Source organism: Chenopodium album, chromosome 18 (genome assembly GCF_948465745.1).
Source record: "Chenopodium album chromosome 18, dcCheAlbu1.1, whole genome shotgun sequence".
Lineage (NCBI taxonomy): Eukaryota > Viridiplantae > Streptophyta > Magnoliopsida > Caryophyllales > Amaranthaceae > Chenopodium > Chenopodium album.
Window position 1 is genome coordinate 11,714,770 of NC_137851.1, and position 19,390 is coordinate 11,734,159.

Below are 19,390 nucleotides of genomic sequence, written 5' to 3' on the forward strand. Positions count from 1 at the left end.
GGTATGTTTATTTTTCTAAAAATTTTGTTTATTTTCGAATTTTATGGTTGAATTTCGTTTTCCGTTCGAATTTCCATGTTTGTTTGATTTTGTTATCGATTTTTGTTTGCGTTTCTGTTCGAATTCCTTTGATTTTGGTTTTATTTCGAGTTTTTGTTAATTATGTTCGAATTTGTTCTTTATTTGTTCGAATTTCATAGATTTTTGGTTTTATTTTGAGCTCGAACTTGTCGAATTTAGGTTCGAATTTGTGGGTTTAATTGTCGAATTTAGGTTCGATTTATGAGGGTTTTATTTCGTTTTTGTTTGATTTTTTTGTCGAATTTTTTGTTCTAATTTGTGGGTATAATTGTTGTGGGTTTATTTTTTTGGGGTATAATTATTGGGTTGAATTTTTGGGCGATTTTTTTATTTAATTTTGTTCGTTTTTTGGTTTAATTTTTGTGCATTTTATTTGTGGGTTAAATTGTTTTGATAAATTTGTTCAAATTATGTCGTTTTTTGATTTTTGTTCGAAATTGTTTGATTGTTTGATGTTGTTTTATTTCGTTTTTGTTTGCTTTTTGTTCGAGTTTATGTAGGTGATTTTTCTTTTTTACTATTTTTCTGGGTTAAGGGTGGGTGGGTGGTGGTGGGTATTGGTGGTTGAAGGTGGGCGAAGGTGATGGTGGGTAGAAGGCGGCGGAGGCGGCTAGTGGTTGTTTAGGGTGGGCAGTGGTGGTGGTTTGGGTGGGATCTGGGTTAAGGGTGGGTAGGTGGGTCTTTTTCTTTTTTTTTTGTTTTTTTTAATACTTTTAGCGACCGCTTATGACGGTCGCTAGTTTTAGTATTTGCGACCGTTTCATAAGGAGGTCACAATTTTTAATATTTGCGACCGTTATTTTAACGGTCGTTGAAAATAGTTAAAACGGTCGTTAAAAATCTGCGACCGTCAAACGGTCGTAATTTGTTCTTTTGCGACCAAGATAATAACGACCGCCATGTTACGACCGTTGACGGTCGCAATTATGTTTTGCGACCGTTTTCACTATTTTTTGCGACCGTTTGCGGCGGTCGCAATTTGGCCAACTTTTAGTAGTGCTGCCACCAATCCTACGTTAATCATATAGTGGGAATTAGTTTAAAACCAATGCAAATAGGAATTTATTTTATCTTGAAGCAATTTTAAGATAAATCGTTCCTTGATTTCTTGAATGTGGTGCTACCTATGCAGGCTATACTGTGTACATTAATAATAAGGGTAATTTGCTCAGAATAACACCACCTTTGAATGGTCTTCCAATAATAGCTCGACCTTTTGATTATTCCAAAATAACACCACCTTTCACATGCATTTGCCAAAAATGAAACAAAAAACTGGTAACCTATTTTACAGGTAACCCTGGGACACGTGTCTCAGTTTGACTGATCAATTTTTTTTTTTGATTTAAAAAAACCTAAAAATTAAAATAAATAATTAAATAAACCCCCATTCCTAACCCCCGTGCCCACCCCTTTCACCGACATCCACCACCCCAACCAAGACCATCCACCTGAAACCACCTTCTCCCCGACCCCTTTCCTAGTTTCCAGCACTCCTCCTCTTCCTGACCCCCCTTTTTTTTACACTACCTCCCCTTCCTGACCCCCTTTCCGGCACCCCCTCCCTTTCCCGACCCCCTTTCCGGCACCCCCCCTTCCCGACCCCTTTACCGACTCCCTTCCCCTTCCCGACCCTTTTCGGCGCCTCCTCCACTCTTCCTTGTACCCGACATCAGCCCCTTTCTTGTTTGTACCCGACATCAGCCCTTTTCCCTTTCCCGGCCTTAGCAAATTTCGACCCTCCTCCCTTTATCTTCCCTGATTTCGAGCCCCTCCCCTCTACAAAAAGAAAATTTCGATTGGTTAGGGTTTCGAGGAGGTGGTTTTGGGGGAGGAGAAAGGTAGTAGGGGTCCGAAAATAAGGAAGGGGAGGGTCGTGCACCCCAAATTAATAGAGGGTGATGTTTTCTGGTGAACTGGGGGGCTAGGTAGAGGGGGGCTGGGTTGGGAGGTTGGTGTTTTCCAGTGAATTAGGGGGTAGGGTAGTGGAAAGGGGGGTTGGGTTTTTTTTTATTATTATTTTAATTTTAAGATTTTTTTAATTATTTTTTATGTTTTTCTTTTTTGTTAAATCAAATTAAAAAAAAATAATTAATGAGATTGTGCCACGTGTCACAGGTAACCTATAAACCAGGTTACCAACCAGTTTTGTTTCATTTTTGGCAAATGCATGTAAAAGGTGGTGCTATTTTGGAATAATCAAAATATTGGAAGACCGTCAAAAGGTCGTGTTATTCTGGGCAAATTTTTCTAATAGTAAACCACACAAAATCAAAAGCTAAATGAAACATAATGAGTAAATCTAGGATCTATCTTTTACTAAAATGACTAATTTTACAAAATTATTTACCAAAACGGCTAGTTGTAATTTTTAATTCCATTTATTTCTTATTTTCCTTTGAACCAGTTTGCTTTTTTTGTTTATTTTAAATTATTTTTTTGGTTTATTTTTAGTTGGAAAATTTAAAAGCTATATACAAATATACTTAAAGTCGCTCATAAGAACCCTAATTCGAAGATCGCACTAAAAAAAAAAAAAAAAAAACCATATATAATTTTTTTTTTGTATCATCATGAAAAATTAAATTTTGAATTAGTATTGTTCTATCAACACTTCAACACAACCACAAATTTATACGACAATACGAGATTTTAAGGTATTGTTCATCTTTTTTATGTTCGGTAATTGTATGCTCTCCTTTATATGTCGGCTAATTTTTTTTAACTGGAAGTTTGGAACAATTTTTCGAATGATTTTTTATTTTGTGTAACTTTATAAAAAAAATAATTGAGAATTGTTGCAAATATATTATGTTGAATGTTATTTCCCAAATTAATTGATATTTTAAACTATAGCTTTAAAATTTTCCAAAAAAATAAAACCAAAACAATAATAAAAAAAACCCAAAAACCAGAGAATGTGGGCAAACCAGAATTAAAAGGCAACTTACAAAATTACTGGCCTTTAAATTTTCCAACTAAAAAAAATAAATAAATAAAACCAAAATAATAATAAAAAAAACCAAAAACCGGAGAATGTGGGCAAACCAGAATTAAAAGGCAACTTACAAAATTACTGGCCTTTAAATTTTCCAAAAAAAAAACAAATTTTAAAGTAACCCTCCCCCTCCCCCCCCCCCCCCCCAAAAAAAAAAAGTGTATCTTTCCGGTTCAAAGGAAAATAAGAAATAAATAATTATTTTCCAAGTCAATTTTTTAGCTAGTTTTGAAATTAAAATTTATAATTAACCATTTTGAAAAATACTTTTATTAAATTAGTCATATTGGTAAAAGATCCGTAAATCTATATTTTTATCTATTAAAAAGCGTTAACGATGCATAATATATATAATGTCATCATGTGTCATTCTTTATAAGCATTATAATTTATAAACATTTGACCTTACTACTATAATACTATTGTGCTTTTTTATCCTACAAAATCATAGTTAGCTTGGAAAAGTTGATTAGTGCTTTATTCTAATTAAGTTTACATAAGATTGTGACATTTTTTTTTAGTTAAACTACTTTTCAGTTAAGTTTACATAAGATTGTGACAAAAAAAAAAAAAAAAAAAAAAAAAAAAAAAAAAAAAAAAAAAAAAAAAACACATTTATTTAGTTGAGTTTACACATTACACACCAATCACCAATGTCATCAATATACTAGCAAAACGAATAGTTCAAGTTATATTTATGTTTTTAACAAACTAAGTTGATTGTTCAAATTGAACAGACACCAGCTCCTGGCTGATGGTTTTGCAATGGTAGAAAAGAAAAATAAAGTTAATCTTAATAAATAGAGATAATTAATCTATAATCATAAAACTAAGCTGGCAAAAGTTTAAAATGGAGATATGGAGGGAAATACAGGGCTGGATCAAATAAAAGTCGAGCAGACACGATGTGCACGCAAAGACTGCAAACAATATAAATCATTTGGGATTTGCTGATCATCAATCTATTATCAACACTGAATCAATTTCATTTCAAGTTACCAAATTCTTAGATGACAATCATTTTCAGGTTGAGCAGGACGAATGCACCCAAGTTTGTACACTTTGTTCTAATGAGCAAACAAAAATAGAGAATAGGTTAATATCATTTATTTGAATTAAAATATGTATGAGTAGTAGTGTAGTACTTGTACAATAGAGCAGAAGGAAGACAGAAGATCAAATGATGGCTCTCTTATCTATATGAAGAGAAACATGTACAGGCAGTACAGTAGCACCCGAGATATATTAAGAACTTTGAAATTTTGAATCCTATAACTCTGATTAGTTAATACAACTGAAATATGCTGAAAATGTAAAACACATGCTGAAACAGAACTACATACAGAGTTACAGTTGATATTAAAATGGTGTACCTGCTTAGTTCTTTTATTATTGTGTATATTGAATATAAATTATAGTATGGAAGGTCATTAAAGTAAACACCTATTTTAGGGTAATAAAAATTACCATGGATGACTTTCCCTTCTAATTGTTGACTTGATTATGTAATTTGGTAGGCAAGCTAAGTAAAGCAGCAAAGTTTTGATACACTGGTTGACTCTTTATAGCACAGCAAGCCCCTTTTAGATATCTGTAACTCTGTAAGTGACAAAAGTAAAATCAACAAACTGTGTTGTTAATGATTTAGGAATTCTTATTGAGAAGCCAAAGTCCAGGAAAGTTAAGGGAAAATCAGAGTGCGCTTATGTGAGAGTTCAATGAAGTACGTAAGTCAGGAAACATAGCGTGATAAAATCTGGAATCTAGCAGAGATTTTAAGAGAAATGATAAGCAGAAAATTTAGGCAGAAAACTTCGTGGAAAGAAAATTTTGTAAGAGAAATTATTTTGATATTTAATTTGCATTATTACAGCTCTATATATTGTACAACATTCAGGAATAAAATTTACAAGCTTAACAGATTTTTCTGAGCTAGACTATACAATGCTGCCTTAATCAATGCATGCAGAAGCAAATGAGTTATTCTTTCATGTGATGCTGATGACTAGTGATGATCACTGAAAGCAGCAGAATTAACGACAGCAGCATGAACAACAATAGCAGCAGCAGCATGGCTATCACCAACTGAGTGTATTAAAGAAGGTGTCACCATGGCAAGCCATCCTCAAAGTCCTACATTCTCTTCTATTATAAGTCTTATAATGATGGTCATATCTACAATACAAAAGATGCTCCAAACCTTCAGAAATGCTCTAGTTTGGGGCATTTAGAAATGAGTGCCTCTATTAAAAGAGAAACATTATCTATTAAAAGTGAGATGTACGACAAAAGAAGTCATTTCATTAAATAGGTGATGGGCATTATTCAGCTGTGTTGTACAGAGGAAATGAGAATACAGAAAACAAGGATTGATTGATTGAGTTCTCTTCATTTACAATTAACAGAGAAACTAATAAAATGTGAATGCAATGTGAGGATGTGTTGAATGAGCCAATGATCTGAGGGGCCAGTCCTCTCCAGTTGATTGTTGGCATCTTTCTTTCAGATGGTTGGGGAGACGAAGTTCCTTAGAGATCGAGGTGAGACTTGACATCCACTTATATCAAGGGCTTGGAGGGCAGTCAAGTACTGTATCCAATTTGGGACTTTGTGCATTTCTCTCTGCCAACTAATATAATGTATTGTCAAGTAGCGGAGGGATTGACAAAAGGAATACTTTCTCTCTACTTCTTCTGATTTACTCAGATTATCACAACCATAAATTTGTAAATTTTCCAATGTAGAGAGATATTCTAATCCTCCAGTTACTACACTCTTCAAATTGCAGCAATTCCTAATTTTCAAGTATTTCAGCGAAGATGAACAGCGACAGAACACCTCCCTAGATTCTCCCAAACTCTCCACTTTCCTGTCCCTTTCTATGACAAGCTTTGCACCATCACGAAAAGGATTCATGGGCAGCGAATTAAGCCATGCGATGTTGTCTATTTTAAGCTTCCTTAATTTGGGACCAATGTCATCAGATGAGTCCCCTGATACTGGTAAAATTCTCAATCTTTCATTGAATTCAGATAAATATAGAAATTCCAATGCTGGACACCCTGGAATAACTGTTAGGTTTGGGCAATTATGCACTATTAGTTTTTTCAACTTAGGAAGCTTTGATTGTCCCAAAGATTGCAATTTTGGGCAATCCCCAAATGATAAAAGAACAAGATTAGGGAGAAAGGTTGCCAAGTTATCTTCCCTTGCCCATTGTGGCATTCTCATACATTGATATCCCCACACTTTCAAACTCTTGAGATTAGAATGTGGCTGCAACACTTCCATCAGTGCTTCATCATACTTTTCCATTTTATCTTCCTCCCATTCATCGTAATCATGATACACATCACTAAAATCAAACCCCACACTTTTGAGATGTTCCTTATTCCCCAGGCAGCCACCCTCCTTTCCACCATATATCTTATAACCCCTTACACTTATCTTAATAAAATGCATCTTTATATTAAGATTACCTTTTAGGTTTCTAAGAGCTTTTAGATTTTCCAGCGCATCAATCACCTCTTTCTTACTTGAACTTGTATCTCCCACCACAAACCAATTAAGAGTGTGAAGACAAGTCAGCTTACTCATGTCTCTTGGCATATACCTCAGATTATGACAATAGTTTAAATCTAAGACCCTCAGCTTAACCAGCTTCGTCAAATCTTTTGGCAACTCTTTCAAATTTCTACAGCAATATAAGATTAAAGCCTGAAGATTACCTAGCTTTGTAATTGAATCCGGCAGAAGTTCTAGACTGCCACTATGCGTGAGGTTTAGATACCTCAAGTGTATCAAATCACCTATTGAGTCTGGCAAACTCTTGTTCTTCAAGAAACTCAAGTCCAATGCTCTTACGTACTTCCAATTAGCTACTAATGCATTCAAGTCCACGATAATGTCAATGTCATACTCACTGAATTGAAGAAATGAACGTACCTGGGTTTTATTAAATGAGTAGTTTGTATTTTCACTTTTTGTGACAGCGAGATGGCAAACTTTTTTGTCCACATCCCCATTCATGGTTTTCACCAAGCAAATCTCCTTTCCCATAACTTCTTGAGCAACATCATGCATTAAATCATGTATCTTACATGATCTAATATTTCCATATTCATCTTTCTTTACGTCTTGGAAGAAACATCTTTGCAACAAAATCGAAAAATACTCCTCAGCAAGATCTTCAGGGCTTTGATGGTCATCTAACGGAATGTAGCCTTGTGCCATCCAAAGCCTAATCAATGTATCCTTCTCCATCACATAATCTCTAGGGAAAATTGCACAATAGCCGAAACAACTTTTTAATGGGGATTCAAGTTGATAGTAACTAAGCATCAAAGTAGGCATGATGCTATTTTGGCTTCCTTTAACTTTCGCTAATCCCATTCTCTGAATCGAAAGCCACTTTTGTTTGTCTTGGCCATAAAGAAGACTTCCCAGCACTCTAACTGCAAGAGGGACATTCACACATTCCTCAACGATATCTTGGCCAATTTTAACCAAGTCTTCGGGAAGACTTGAATGATGAGATCCAAATGCTACTCTTTTAAATAAACACCATGAATTTTCTTTCGACAAGCCTTGCAAATCGTGCCTTGCACCATCTCCTATGATTTCCGCAGTTCGATGTGAACGTGTTGTAACCACAATCCAACTTCCTTGTTGACCTCCCATTAAATATTGCTTCAATGTATGCCAGCGCTCATAATTTTCAGTCCATACATCATCCAAAACAAGCAAGTATTTTTTCCCAGCAAGTTGTTCTCGAAGTTGTCTTTGCAATGCATCCATGGTAGAGCCCTCATTCATCTTATGACTTGTAGCTGAAGCTAGAATCTTATCAAGAACACCCCGCACATCCAGTAACTCCTCATTCTCATCAGAGACACAAGTCCACAACCTCAAAGGAAATGCAGCTGTGATTCTTGTATCGTTATACATGAGTTGGGCAAGGGCAGTTTTCCCCAACCCTCCAATCCCCACAATAGAAAGGAAAGATACATTTTGTTGAACATTAGAATCGAGCAACACACCAACAATCTTCTCCAAATCAAGCTCTCTTCCGATGATATCAGCTTCGTATACATAAGCACAGGTCTCAAGCCTTCGATTCTTAATAGGCTTATGATCAATGGTCAAGCTGAACCGCTTATCATAAGCAATAGCATCCAACTTATTCTTTATCTTCTTAACCCCTTGAGCCATATTGTAAGCTGTACCAAACTTGGTAAAAAGGGAAAGCACACGAACCTTGATACCCTTGGTGAGCTGCTTACGCTCCGCAAGAGTGACAAACTCATCGAAGAGATCATCAGCTTCATAAACTGCATCCTTGAGCTCTTCAATATAGAGCTGTTCTTGTTCAGACAGCTCTTGCTTGGCCTCAGCATCCTTGAGCACAGCCTTGATTCTTAAGACAGTGCGACGGAGTTCATCGAGTTTGGATTTGCAACCAGCAATGGAGCAGATCTCATTGAGCTGAGAACACTGCAGTGCCGCAAACAAGGTTTGAGCAACAGACATGGCTGTTCCAATATCCATTTTTGGTTGCAGAAAAGAAACAGAGAAAATGAGAGTTTGTGAGAGCAAGAGAAAAGGATAGTGATTAATAGAAAGTGATAATCAATACAGAATACCAAACTTGATGGCTTAATTCCGCATAATAAGGTTGTAAATAGTACTTAATTACTTGGGTCTATTTTGAAGGTCTAAAAAATGATCTAGATTACCTGTGTGCATGTGGGCTAGCCAGTAGAATTCAATGCAATGCCAAATTTATAATATGAGTGACTGAGTGAGAATGGTGAGTGAGCACCGACCAACAAGCTAATAATTAACCAAATTAAAAATAAGTGGGAATGATGTTAATGACCCCAACATGATATCCGCATTTCATGGCAAGGTTATACTAACTAATCTTGGTTTAAGGTTAAATAATGGAACATCAACTCCATTTTCAAGAGACTTGTGAATATGAAATGCAACTTTAAAGCAACTAGTCTACTAAATAATCTTTGTTATGACTATAGTAAGTAGGTATGGGTCAACTTCTCTTGGTTAGCCATATATTTATTGTTGTTCCGGTATGGTAGCGAGTTATCAACGGATAGGATCACGTGTAGGCATGGTGGAGCACGTGACTTGCTCTTTCCGATGAAGTTGCAATATAAAAAGTGAAAATAAGAACAAAGCAAACTTCTCTTCTCAAAAACTAACTATTAACATGTGATTTGTGAGTGAGAAATTTTATTTAACAGTTAAAAGTTTGAGAAATCATACCCAATTCAAAACACGGTGAAACAACTACTGAGGATCATCATTTCATCAAGAGCATAAGAAAACCTCGGCAGTTGGCAACACCTTAATTAATCTCCTTCGTTAACTGGGTTTATTAACTAAAACAAGTGAACAACCCGTCAATCACATAAAGCCATTTCAAGTGTCATTTTGTCGAACAGGTGGTGTGCATTATATGACTCGGTGATATATATAGGACGATCAAGATAATTGGAAAAATGAATATTGGTATGAGTTTTTCTTTTGTTGTGGGACTATTTAGTTGGGATTGGATAAGAAGGATTTCTACTGTCCACTGCATTGTTTTTGGTAATTGGGGAGATACTGATTTTCCTACTTGGAGCTGAAATGTAAGCTCCGTTTCAAATTCTACCTTTTTTTTCTTAGAAAATTTCTACTTTTTAATTTTCTTAAGAAATTGTTAATCTTTAAGATTAACTAACATTAATTTTTTTTTAAAAAAAAAATTAAAACTAAATTTTAAAAATGTACCTTCAGACCAATTCAACAATACCTTGATTCAAAAAAAAAAAAAAAAAAAAAAAAATTCAACAATACCCATTAACTTATCTATCTATGACTATTACTAAAAATTACAACCGTTGATATCAACTCTTTCTAAAATTGTACACATGTCGCTCTCTAATGAATTTTTTTTCTCGCCTAAAAGCATTGATGATTTTAAGCAATTAAATTTTATTTAAGTGCCATATCGGATATTATACAGGTCAAAAGTCAAAGTATTAACTCCTGTTTATTTGACAATTAATTATTTTAATTATTTTGGGTGAAATAAATTAAATTAGCCCATTTTAATTATTTTAATTAATTTGTTTATTAAATAGTAAAAACCTACTTAAATGGGTTTGGCTATTGTAAATGTGTCATAAGTAACAAGTTAAAAGCCCAATACATATCAAACCCTAACTAACCTTAGGGTGTCTCACTCTATAAATGGAGGAGATGAAAACCTAGAGGAAACAACGAGAATCAAAATTCAGAAAAAGTCTCTCAAATACTCTAAACCTCTCTAGAGAAAACCTCTCATCAAATACTCTAATTCGACGTGCCGTTCTACTCTAGAAGATCACCCATGGAAGAGATCGATCAAGCCTCGACGACTCTCAACACGAAGGAAAGAAGGACTTCAAATCATCAAGACCACTAGTACAACCTTTACGTCAAATAGTTATTGATCAAGATCACGCCTCGTCGGCCCTCAATCAAGAATTCAAGTCAAAGATCTACATCAATAACAAGTCAAAGGTCTACATCAACATAAGTCAAAGTTTTGCATCAAATATTCGATCAAGATCAAGCTTCAACGTCCCTTGTTCAAAAAATCAAGTCAATCCGGATTACGTCAAAGTCAAGGTGGAGATCGAATCAGAGTATCAAAATTAGAGATTGTATCCAAAATTATGAAATTAATAAATTTAATACTTTGTTGCATTTGTTTTAAATCTATATTTTGTAGATTTAAAATTTGTGTTTACAATGATGTCATTTTTTATGATATTTCGTAAGAAGCTAGGTACATTCTTTCAAAAAATTTATTTTAGAAAATTGAAGTCCAGTAAATTGAATACAAGTACAACTCATCAATTCGATTTTCAATTATTTATTTTCAATTAAATTTGTTTTTGCATTAGCTTTATGGGTCTGTTCTCTGCAACTTATTTTCAGTTCAGTTCACTTCTTATCTTAATTTCCTTCTCCCATAAAATATTCAGTTTAATTCAGTTCAGTTCAGCCAATCAGAACATGTCCTAAGTTTCTTATTTAAAAAAAAAAAAAATACTCCTATGGGAATAGATCAGATGACCAAACTGCCGTAAGGCTTCTCTAAAAATTGGTCTTAACCACTACTCCATTAGTCCCCTTTTATTTGTTCCATTTGACTTTTCATGGTCTCCAAGACGTGTCTTAAAACATACATAAGTCTATTTTTATGTGTGAAAAAATAATAGAAACTTGATATTAATAAAATTTACAATGAGACGAATCCAACAAGTAACCACATGATTATATTATCTCTTGTATACTCCCTCCGTTTTTTTTTTATTTGCATCACTTTTCTTTTTGGGGTGTTTTTTTTTTTAAATGCATCACTTCTATATTTGGTAACTTTATACTATAATATATTTTATCATTTCTCTCTCTCTTACTTTAAAGTTTAAACCCCACTCAACTTATTTTATCATTTCTCTCTCTTCCATAGTCTCCACTAAAATAATAAAAATATTTATCCTCTCTCACATACTTTCTCTTTCATGGTCCCTGTCTTACTTTTACTATAATAATTTATTCACCCACTTACAATATTATATTACTATTCTAAATTTTGTGCAATCCAAAGTGATGCAAATAATAAATAAAAAAAACGTTGTGAGTATTAATGAAAATTTATGATCAAAACTTTAAAAGTTTGATCCAATTTATTGCAATGGGGCAAAAAATTAGGAAAAGGGGAAGTACAACATTTACCATACATCTAGAGCTATCAATTTCTAACCCGAACCGTTTAGCCTGACTGTTTCGAACCGATTCGAAAAGGAACTGAACTGTTAAAAACCCGTTTTTTTAAAATCGATAACCGAGGCGACCTAATTTTTTCCAGCCCGAAACTGAAGTGAACCGAATTTGTACAAACCGTAAATGACCAGACATGTTCTCAAGCCAAACCATTACAACCCAAAATCGAAAGCAACCCAAACCGATTACATTCGAACCCAATTGTAACCTGACCCATTTAAACCGAAAACTGTTTAAACCCGAAAAAAATCTGATAAACCAAAACTGTTCCAAACTGTAACCCGATGTGACAAAACCATTTATATCCCATAACTCGTTATGGCTGAACCGTTTTCAACTCATAACCCATTGAGATAGAACTGTAAACAACCTATAACCCGTTGAGACCGAACCATTTACAACCTGTAATCCATTATGACTGAATCGTTTACAACCCCTAACCCAATATGTTTATGATCTGATTCGTTTTAACCCACTAATCGATAAACCCAACTTATTTAAGATTTAACTCGATTATAACCTGACCTGTTCCTACCCATTATCTGATTAAGCCGATTCGACAATGATACGAATTAATTTTAACCTGTTATGATTTGAACTAAAACCCGCTTCAAGTTGGGTAAACCTGTTTTCAAACTGACCCCATTTAATCCAAACCGATTATGACCTGAACCAATAATAATGACCCGACCCGATTTCACTCGATTTGCTTTAAGCCAAAACCCGTTTTCAAACCGACCTAGTTTAACCCAAACTGATTCTGACCCGAACCGATTACAACCCGACCCGATAAGGACCCGAACTGTTTTGAACCAAAACCTGTTTTTATGATCAAACCCTTTTTTCAAATCGACCAGGTTCAAACCAAACTGATTATGACCCGAACCGATAAGGACCCAGCTCGAATGAAAATAGAAAAAAAAAAAAAAACCAAAAAAAACTGACCTAATAATTTTCGAAACCGACCCAAAACCGATAAACCCAACCCGAAACTAAAGCGTTTACTTGAATTGACACCCCACATTACAAAGTTTAAGGTGCATCATAGTGCACCTAAAAATAGGTGCACCACGCCTATACTTTTGAATTTGAACGTTAAGTAAAAAAAAATGTTAACAATTATAAATTTTGAATATTTAGTAAAAAAAAATAATGAGAAAAAAATCCGAATAATTGCAAATAAGATCTAATTTGATACTCGTAACAAATAATCAGTAATTTAACACCAATACATAGCTGCTTTTTTTTTTTTTTTTTTTTTTTTGGAACAAGTACCAATACATAGCTTTGTTAGTACCAAATAGAATTTTTTGTTACAAAAAGTAGTTCTTATTTTTTCAAAAATGCCACTTGCTAAGTATAAAAACTGATCACAGTTACGCATTAGGAGTTCACATACACATCTCTAATTATTTTGTATCGATTAACCAATATCACTGACAAAAACTAATGGGATCGGAACTCCTAAACCAATCTTGACTGCATCAAACGTGGATGAATATATATCAAGATTAAGATTTCAAGACATGGCATTGCCGCATATAGTTGTCACCTAGGGCTGCAAATGAGCTGATACGTTTGTAAACAACTCGCGAACAAGCTCGGTCAAAGCTTGTTTATTAAGTATTGAACAAGTCCGATCCGAACAAAAATTTGAGGCTCGTTTTAAGTAAACGAGCCCAACTCGAACACCTTTGTGCTCGGCTCGTTAATACTCACAAACAGTCGTTCATAGCTCGATAATAACTTGTACATATAATCGTTCATAGGCTCATTTATAACTCTTTCAAGCTCGAAACAATTAATTTCATTGTTTTAATTATTCTTAAAATAGTACAATTATAATATGGAACCAAATCAATGATAATCAATTATCGTATATAATCAAAATAGCCATGTTAATAATAGCATTTAAAATTAAAATATATGGAGTGTTATTTTTAAGAAAGTGAATAGTATATTTGCTCAAATTTCTCATTTATAATATCAAATACTCAATTACTGCCTACTTTGTTGTTATGATGAATATCATCAAACAACTTTTCTGATTAAAGTATACTTATAATTTTTCAAAGTTGAATAATATTAGCTTGATTGAACTCGTTCACGTTTGAGCTCGTTCACATTAGATCTTGTTCAAGCTCGAGCTTGAATCACAAACAAACGAGCTCAAGCCGAGCTCGAACAAGGCAAAACCTTAATGAACAAAGTTCGAACACAAAATTATGGAGCTCGTTCAAGCTCGAGCTTGTTTGAACATTGAAATCTTTATCAAGCTTAGCTCGATCAAGTAAAAACTCGACTCGGCTCGGATCGTTTGCAGCCTAATGTCACCTGAAGAGTTCCACACAGAAGATCCATGCCGTGCTATAATTTTTTTTTTCCCCTCAGGAATTTACAGCATACTACTAGGCAATTTGCTTAGTCTCCACAGATTCAATCTATGTCTATTGAGTTACGCTAATATGTACCAATTGGGTGGTGCATGTATCAACTTTCCACGAAAATTAATTGTTTTGATGGCTTCATTTAGGCAAGAATGTACAAATGTACATGTAGTCTATCACTTAATTTACGATGTGAAAATGGTGGTCTAAAGGGTGGACACATTTTGCTATATCCAAAGGAGGCAGATTAATAAGTGAGTGAAATTTATGTTGTTTACAACAGTTTGTTTGATGCTAGCAGCCTGTTTAATACTAACAGTCCAGCAACATGTGGCCACAGCTATTAAAAAGAAAAAAAAAAAAAACAAAAACAAAAACAAAAACAAAAAAAAAAACATACTGCTCCTGAATTAATATATACCAGCAGCTTGATCTGATCCAACTATAGTTAGCCAGTAGTGAGACTTAACTATAACGCGCTTCTCAGTCAATCTAAACAAACAGAAAAACGAGAGGGAGAAGAAAAAGAAATGAGATCTAAGCAGTTACTGGCTAATATAGCTACTAAAGCTTTTCTGGTGGACAACACAGTTTCATAGGTGGATCTAGCAATGTAGATGGTATGCAGCAACATATCGAATATATGAAATACTTGAGAAACAATAATACAATATGAGGTCTAGCAGTTCAGAAACAAGCAAACCCGACCATGACATTCAGGTTGTAAAGACGGAAGTAACAGCATTCAATTAATCAGTTGGGTAACCCATCAAAGAAAATTACTAGAATGACTGCATCAGTATGAAGAATGGCAAAGCAAATCTATCAATACCTCAATTGTTTCACAAACATATTACATATAAGAGTGCATGAGAAAAACATAGCTAACATTGTACAATGTACATTATATCATTCATTCTACTAGTAAATGGGGAAAAAGAAAAGCATGCAAGAAAGTTTGAATAGTAGCAACTCCATCGATCTTCAGAAAACATATAGGCCAAATCCGCAAGTGAGGCTCCTTGATTGAGATAAAAGTCCAAAATTTCTGGACACCAGATTTTTCATGAGAAAGAACAGAACAGATTGATCAGTACATGAAATAGAAATTCTCAACTCTCTTCCAAGTACCTTAATAAACAGACCATTATAACTTAGGATGCTTACAATTCAACCTTATTTGATTTTTAGCAGCAATTTATGTTAGTCACTGGGCAATAAAATCCAGAAATCCCAAGAACTCCTTTCATAGCTGGAGAAAGAAAACGCATAGTATGAAAAAAGTCATTTTATTAAGGAGGTGATGGGCATCATTGAAATGGATGGAATAGATCGAGCGAAAAACACAGGAAACAAGGATTGAGTGATACTTGTTCATTCATAAATAACAGAGCAATACAATTTTGAAGAATAGAAATACACTAATTATTTACCTGAACAATGAGATCAGAGAGATTAATTCCAGTCGTCCTTAAACAAAATGGAAGGGATGTGCTGAATGTAGGGCCAGTCCTCTCCACTTGATTCTTGGCATCTCTCTTTCAGGCGTGCCGAAAACCATCTGACTCGAAGTTCCCTAAGAGAGGTGAGTTTAAACATCCATTTCGGCATTGATTCCAGTCCTTCACAACTATAAATTGCAAGGGATTGGAGTCCAGTCAAGTACTGTATCCAATTGGGCAGTTCTACTAGCTGAGATAGATCAGACAATGATAATGAACGGAGGGATTGATAAAAGGGATACTCTCCCTCTGCTTCTTCTGATTCACTCAACCTAGAGCAATAGCCAATTCGTAACTCCTCCAAGGCAGAGAGATGCTCTAATCCCCCACATACTACACTCTTCAAATTACTGAAACATTCCAATTTCAAGTATTTTAGGGAAAATGAGCAGCTACGGAACAGCTCCCTAAGTTCCCCCAAACTCTTCAGCTTGTCACAGTTTATTGATAGCTTCTCAAGACCCTGAAAAGAGTCCACGGGCAGCGAATTAAGCCATGCAAAGTTTGATATTGTAACCTCCTTTAAATTGGGATCATTGTCACAAGATGAGGCCCCTAATGTTGGTACAATTTTCAATCTTTCATTGAAACCATATAATTCTAGGTATTCCAATAAAGGGCACTCCAGAATAGCAGCTGTTATATTTGGGCAATCAAAGAATTGTAAAATTTTCAACCGAGGAAGTTGTAAATGTCCCAAATACTGCAACTTCTTAAAATACTTAAATCTTATTTCAACAAGATTGGGGAAATAGGTATTAAAGTTATCTTCCCTTGCCCAACATGGCATTCTCACACCATGATATCCCCTCACCTCCAAACTCATGAGATTAGAATGTGGCTGCAACTCTTCCATCACTGCTTCATCATACTCCTCTCTTCCCTCGTCTTCTTGTTGTTCTTCTTCTTCTTCTTCATACTCATAACAATTAAAAACAAAACACCACATGTTTCAGATATTCCTTGTTCCTCAGGCACCCTCCCTCCCTTCTTTCACTAATCTTATAATCACTTGTACATGTCTTTGCATATCGCACTTTCATTTCAAGAAAACCTCTAAGGTTTGTTAGAGCTTTTAATTCTTCTAGCCCATCAAACAACTCTTTCTTACTTGAATTTGATTGTACCAACACAAACAAATTAAGAGTGTGAAGGCAAGTCAACTTACCAATGCCCTTTGGCATATACCTCAGGCTACTACAGTCTTCTAAATCCAAGACCCTCAGCTTAACCAGCTTCCTCAAATCTTTTGGCAACTGTTTCAACCTTGTACACCAGCTTAAGTTTAAAGTATGAAGATTGTATAGTTTTGAAATTGATCCAGGAAGAGCTTCTAGATCATGATTGCTTGAGAGGTCTAGATACCTCAAATGTATCAGTTCACCGATTGAACTCGGCAAACTCTTCATACTTGACCGACTCAACTCCAATGCCCTTAAATACTTCCAATTAGCTACTATTGCATCCACAGAAATCTGATCCATTTGCTTTACACCTCTATACGACTCTCTGAATAGAAGAAATGAACGTAAGTGGGTCTTACTAGAAACATAATTTGTAAATTTGCTTTGTATAATAGAAAGATGAACTTTTTTGTCCATATCCCCATTCATGGTTTTCACTGTGCAAATCTCCTTTCCCATAACTTCTTGTGCAACATCATGCATCAAATCATGCATCTTACATGATATAATATTACCATATTCATCTTTCTCCACGTCTTGAAACAAACATCTCTGCAACAAGATTGAGAAATAATGTTCAGCAAGGTCCTCTGGGGTTCGAAGATCATCTAGTAGGATGTAGCCTTGTGACATCCAAAGCCTTATGAAAGTATCCTTCTTCATCACGGAATCTTTAGGGAACAACGCACAATAGCCAAAACAGCTCTTTAATGGGGATTCAAGTTGATGGTAACTAAGCATCAATATAGGCATGATGTCACTTTGGCTTTCTTTAACTTTTGCTAATCCCATTTCCCGAATAGAAAGCCACTTGTGTTTGTCTTGGCCATAGAGAAGACTTCCCACCACTCTAATTGCAAGAGGGACATCAGCACATTTCTCAACAATATCTCGACCAATTTCAACCAAGTCTTCATGAGGGATCGAGCTGAGTGTGGTGATTAAAATGCTACCTTTTCAAATAAACATCAAGAATCTTTCTTCGACAAACCTTGCAGCTCATGTCTTAGACCACCTCTGATGATTCCTGCTGTATGACGTGAACGTGTTGTAACCACAATCCAACTTCCCCTCTGACCTCCCTTCAAATATTTTGTCAATGTATCCCAACTATTAAGATTTTCAGTCCACACATCATCCAAAACAAGTATAGTATTTTTTTCCTACAAGTTTTTCTTGAAGTTGGCTTTGCAACCCATCCATAGTACAACCCAAAAACTTCTGATAATTCTTTTCTTTTGTAGTTGAAGCTAAAATCTTATTAAGAACCCCTTGTACATCTAGTAGCTTCTGATTCTCATCAGCGACAAGTCCACAACTTCAATGAGAATGCAGTTGTGACTCTTGCATCGTTATACACAAGTTGGGCAAGCGCTGTTTTTCCCAACCCACCAATCCCCACAATAGAAAGGAAAGAAACATTTTGCTCAACATTAGAATCGAGCAACATACCAACAATCTTTTCCAAATCAAGCTCTCTTCCAATGATATCAGCATCATACACATAAGAACAAGTCTCAAGCCTTCGATTGTTGATAGGCTTATGATCAATGTTCAAGTTGAACAGACTATCATTAACAATAGCATCCAACTTGCTCTTGATCTTCTTAACCCCTTGAGTCATATTATAAGCCGTACCAAACTTGGTAAAAAGAGAACGGACACGGTCCTTGATACCCTTAGTGAGCTTATTCCGCTCAGCAAGAGTGACAAACTCGTCAAAGAGATCATCGGCTTCATAAATTGCATCCTTGAGTTCCTCAATAAAGAGTCGTTCTTGTTCAAATAGCTCTTGCTTGACCTCAGCGTCCTTGAGCACAGCTTTGATTCTTACTACAGTGGCACGGAGCTCAGCAAGTTTGGATTTGTAGTCAGCAATGGAGCAGGCTTCATTGAGCTGAGAACACTGCAGCGCTGCAAACAAAGTTTGAGCAACAGACATGGCAGTTCCGATGTCCATTTTTGTTTCAGAGACTTTTAGAGAGAAAATGAGAGGTTTGTGAGAGGAGAAAAATGAGTGAGTGAGTGAAAGTAAGTGGTTGTCAATACTCATTACACAATAGCGAACTTGATGGCTTAAATTCCGCATAATTACTTGGGTCAATTTTGAAGGTCTAAAAAATGATCAAGATTAATTGTGTGCATGTGGGGGCAGCTTACTAGACGGTGATCCTTGTGTGAGAATTATGCAATGTTGCCATTATACTCTTACCTAGTTGACTCGTATGAATTCAGGTTAGTTTCATCTTCAAAGTTCAACCCAACTTTTGAGTGTTAGCTTAGTATATCATGTTCTTAAAAATGGTATGCCAATATGATGGGTGATATTCATAATTAAAAAATCATCAATATAAATATGGAATTTAATAATAAATGGAATTATACATCACCTGAGCAAAC

At 35.1% G+C, this 19,390-nt stretch overlaps 2 protein-coding genes across 2 annotated transcripts; both read right to left on the bottom strand.

The window, feature by feature from the left end:
• Positions 1–5,581: 5,581 nt before the first annotated feature.
• On the bottom strand, positions 5,582–8,626 carry LOC145591818 (disease resistance protein RGA2-like). Its single transcript, XM_081648312.1, has one exon. It carries the CDS (start codon positions 8,624–8,626, stop codon positions 5,582–5,584), a length of 3,045 nt encoding a protein of 1,014 aa, XP_081504438.1.
• Positions 8,627–15,759: 7,133 nt separating this feature from the next.
• LOC145591819 (putative disease resistance protein RGA1) lies at positions 15,760–18,950 on the bottom strand. Its single transcript, XM_081648314.1, has 3 exons — positions 18,299–18,950; positions 16,975–17,943; positions 15,760–16,718 (listed from the first exon to the last, which is right to left on the bottom strand). Exons 1-3 carry the CDS (start codon positions 18,948–18,950, stop codon positions 15,760–15,762), a joined length of 2,580 nt encoding a protein of 859 aa, XP_081504440.1.
• Between the last annotated feature and the right edge of the window lie 440 nt (positions 18,951–19,390).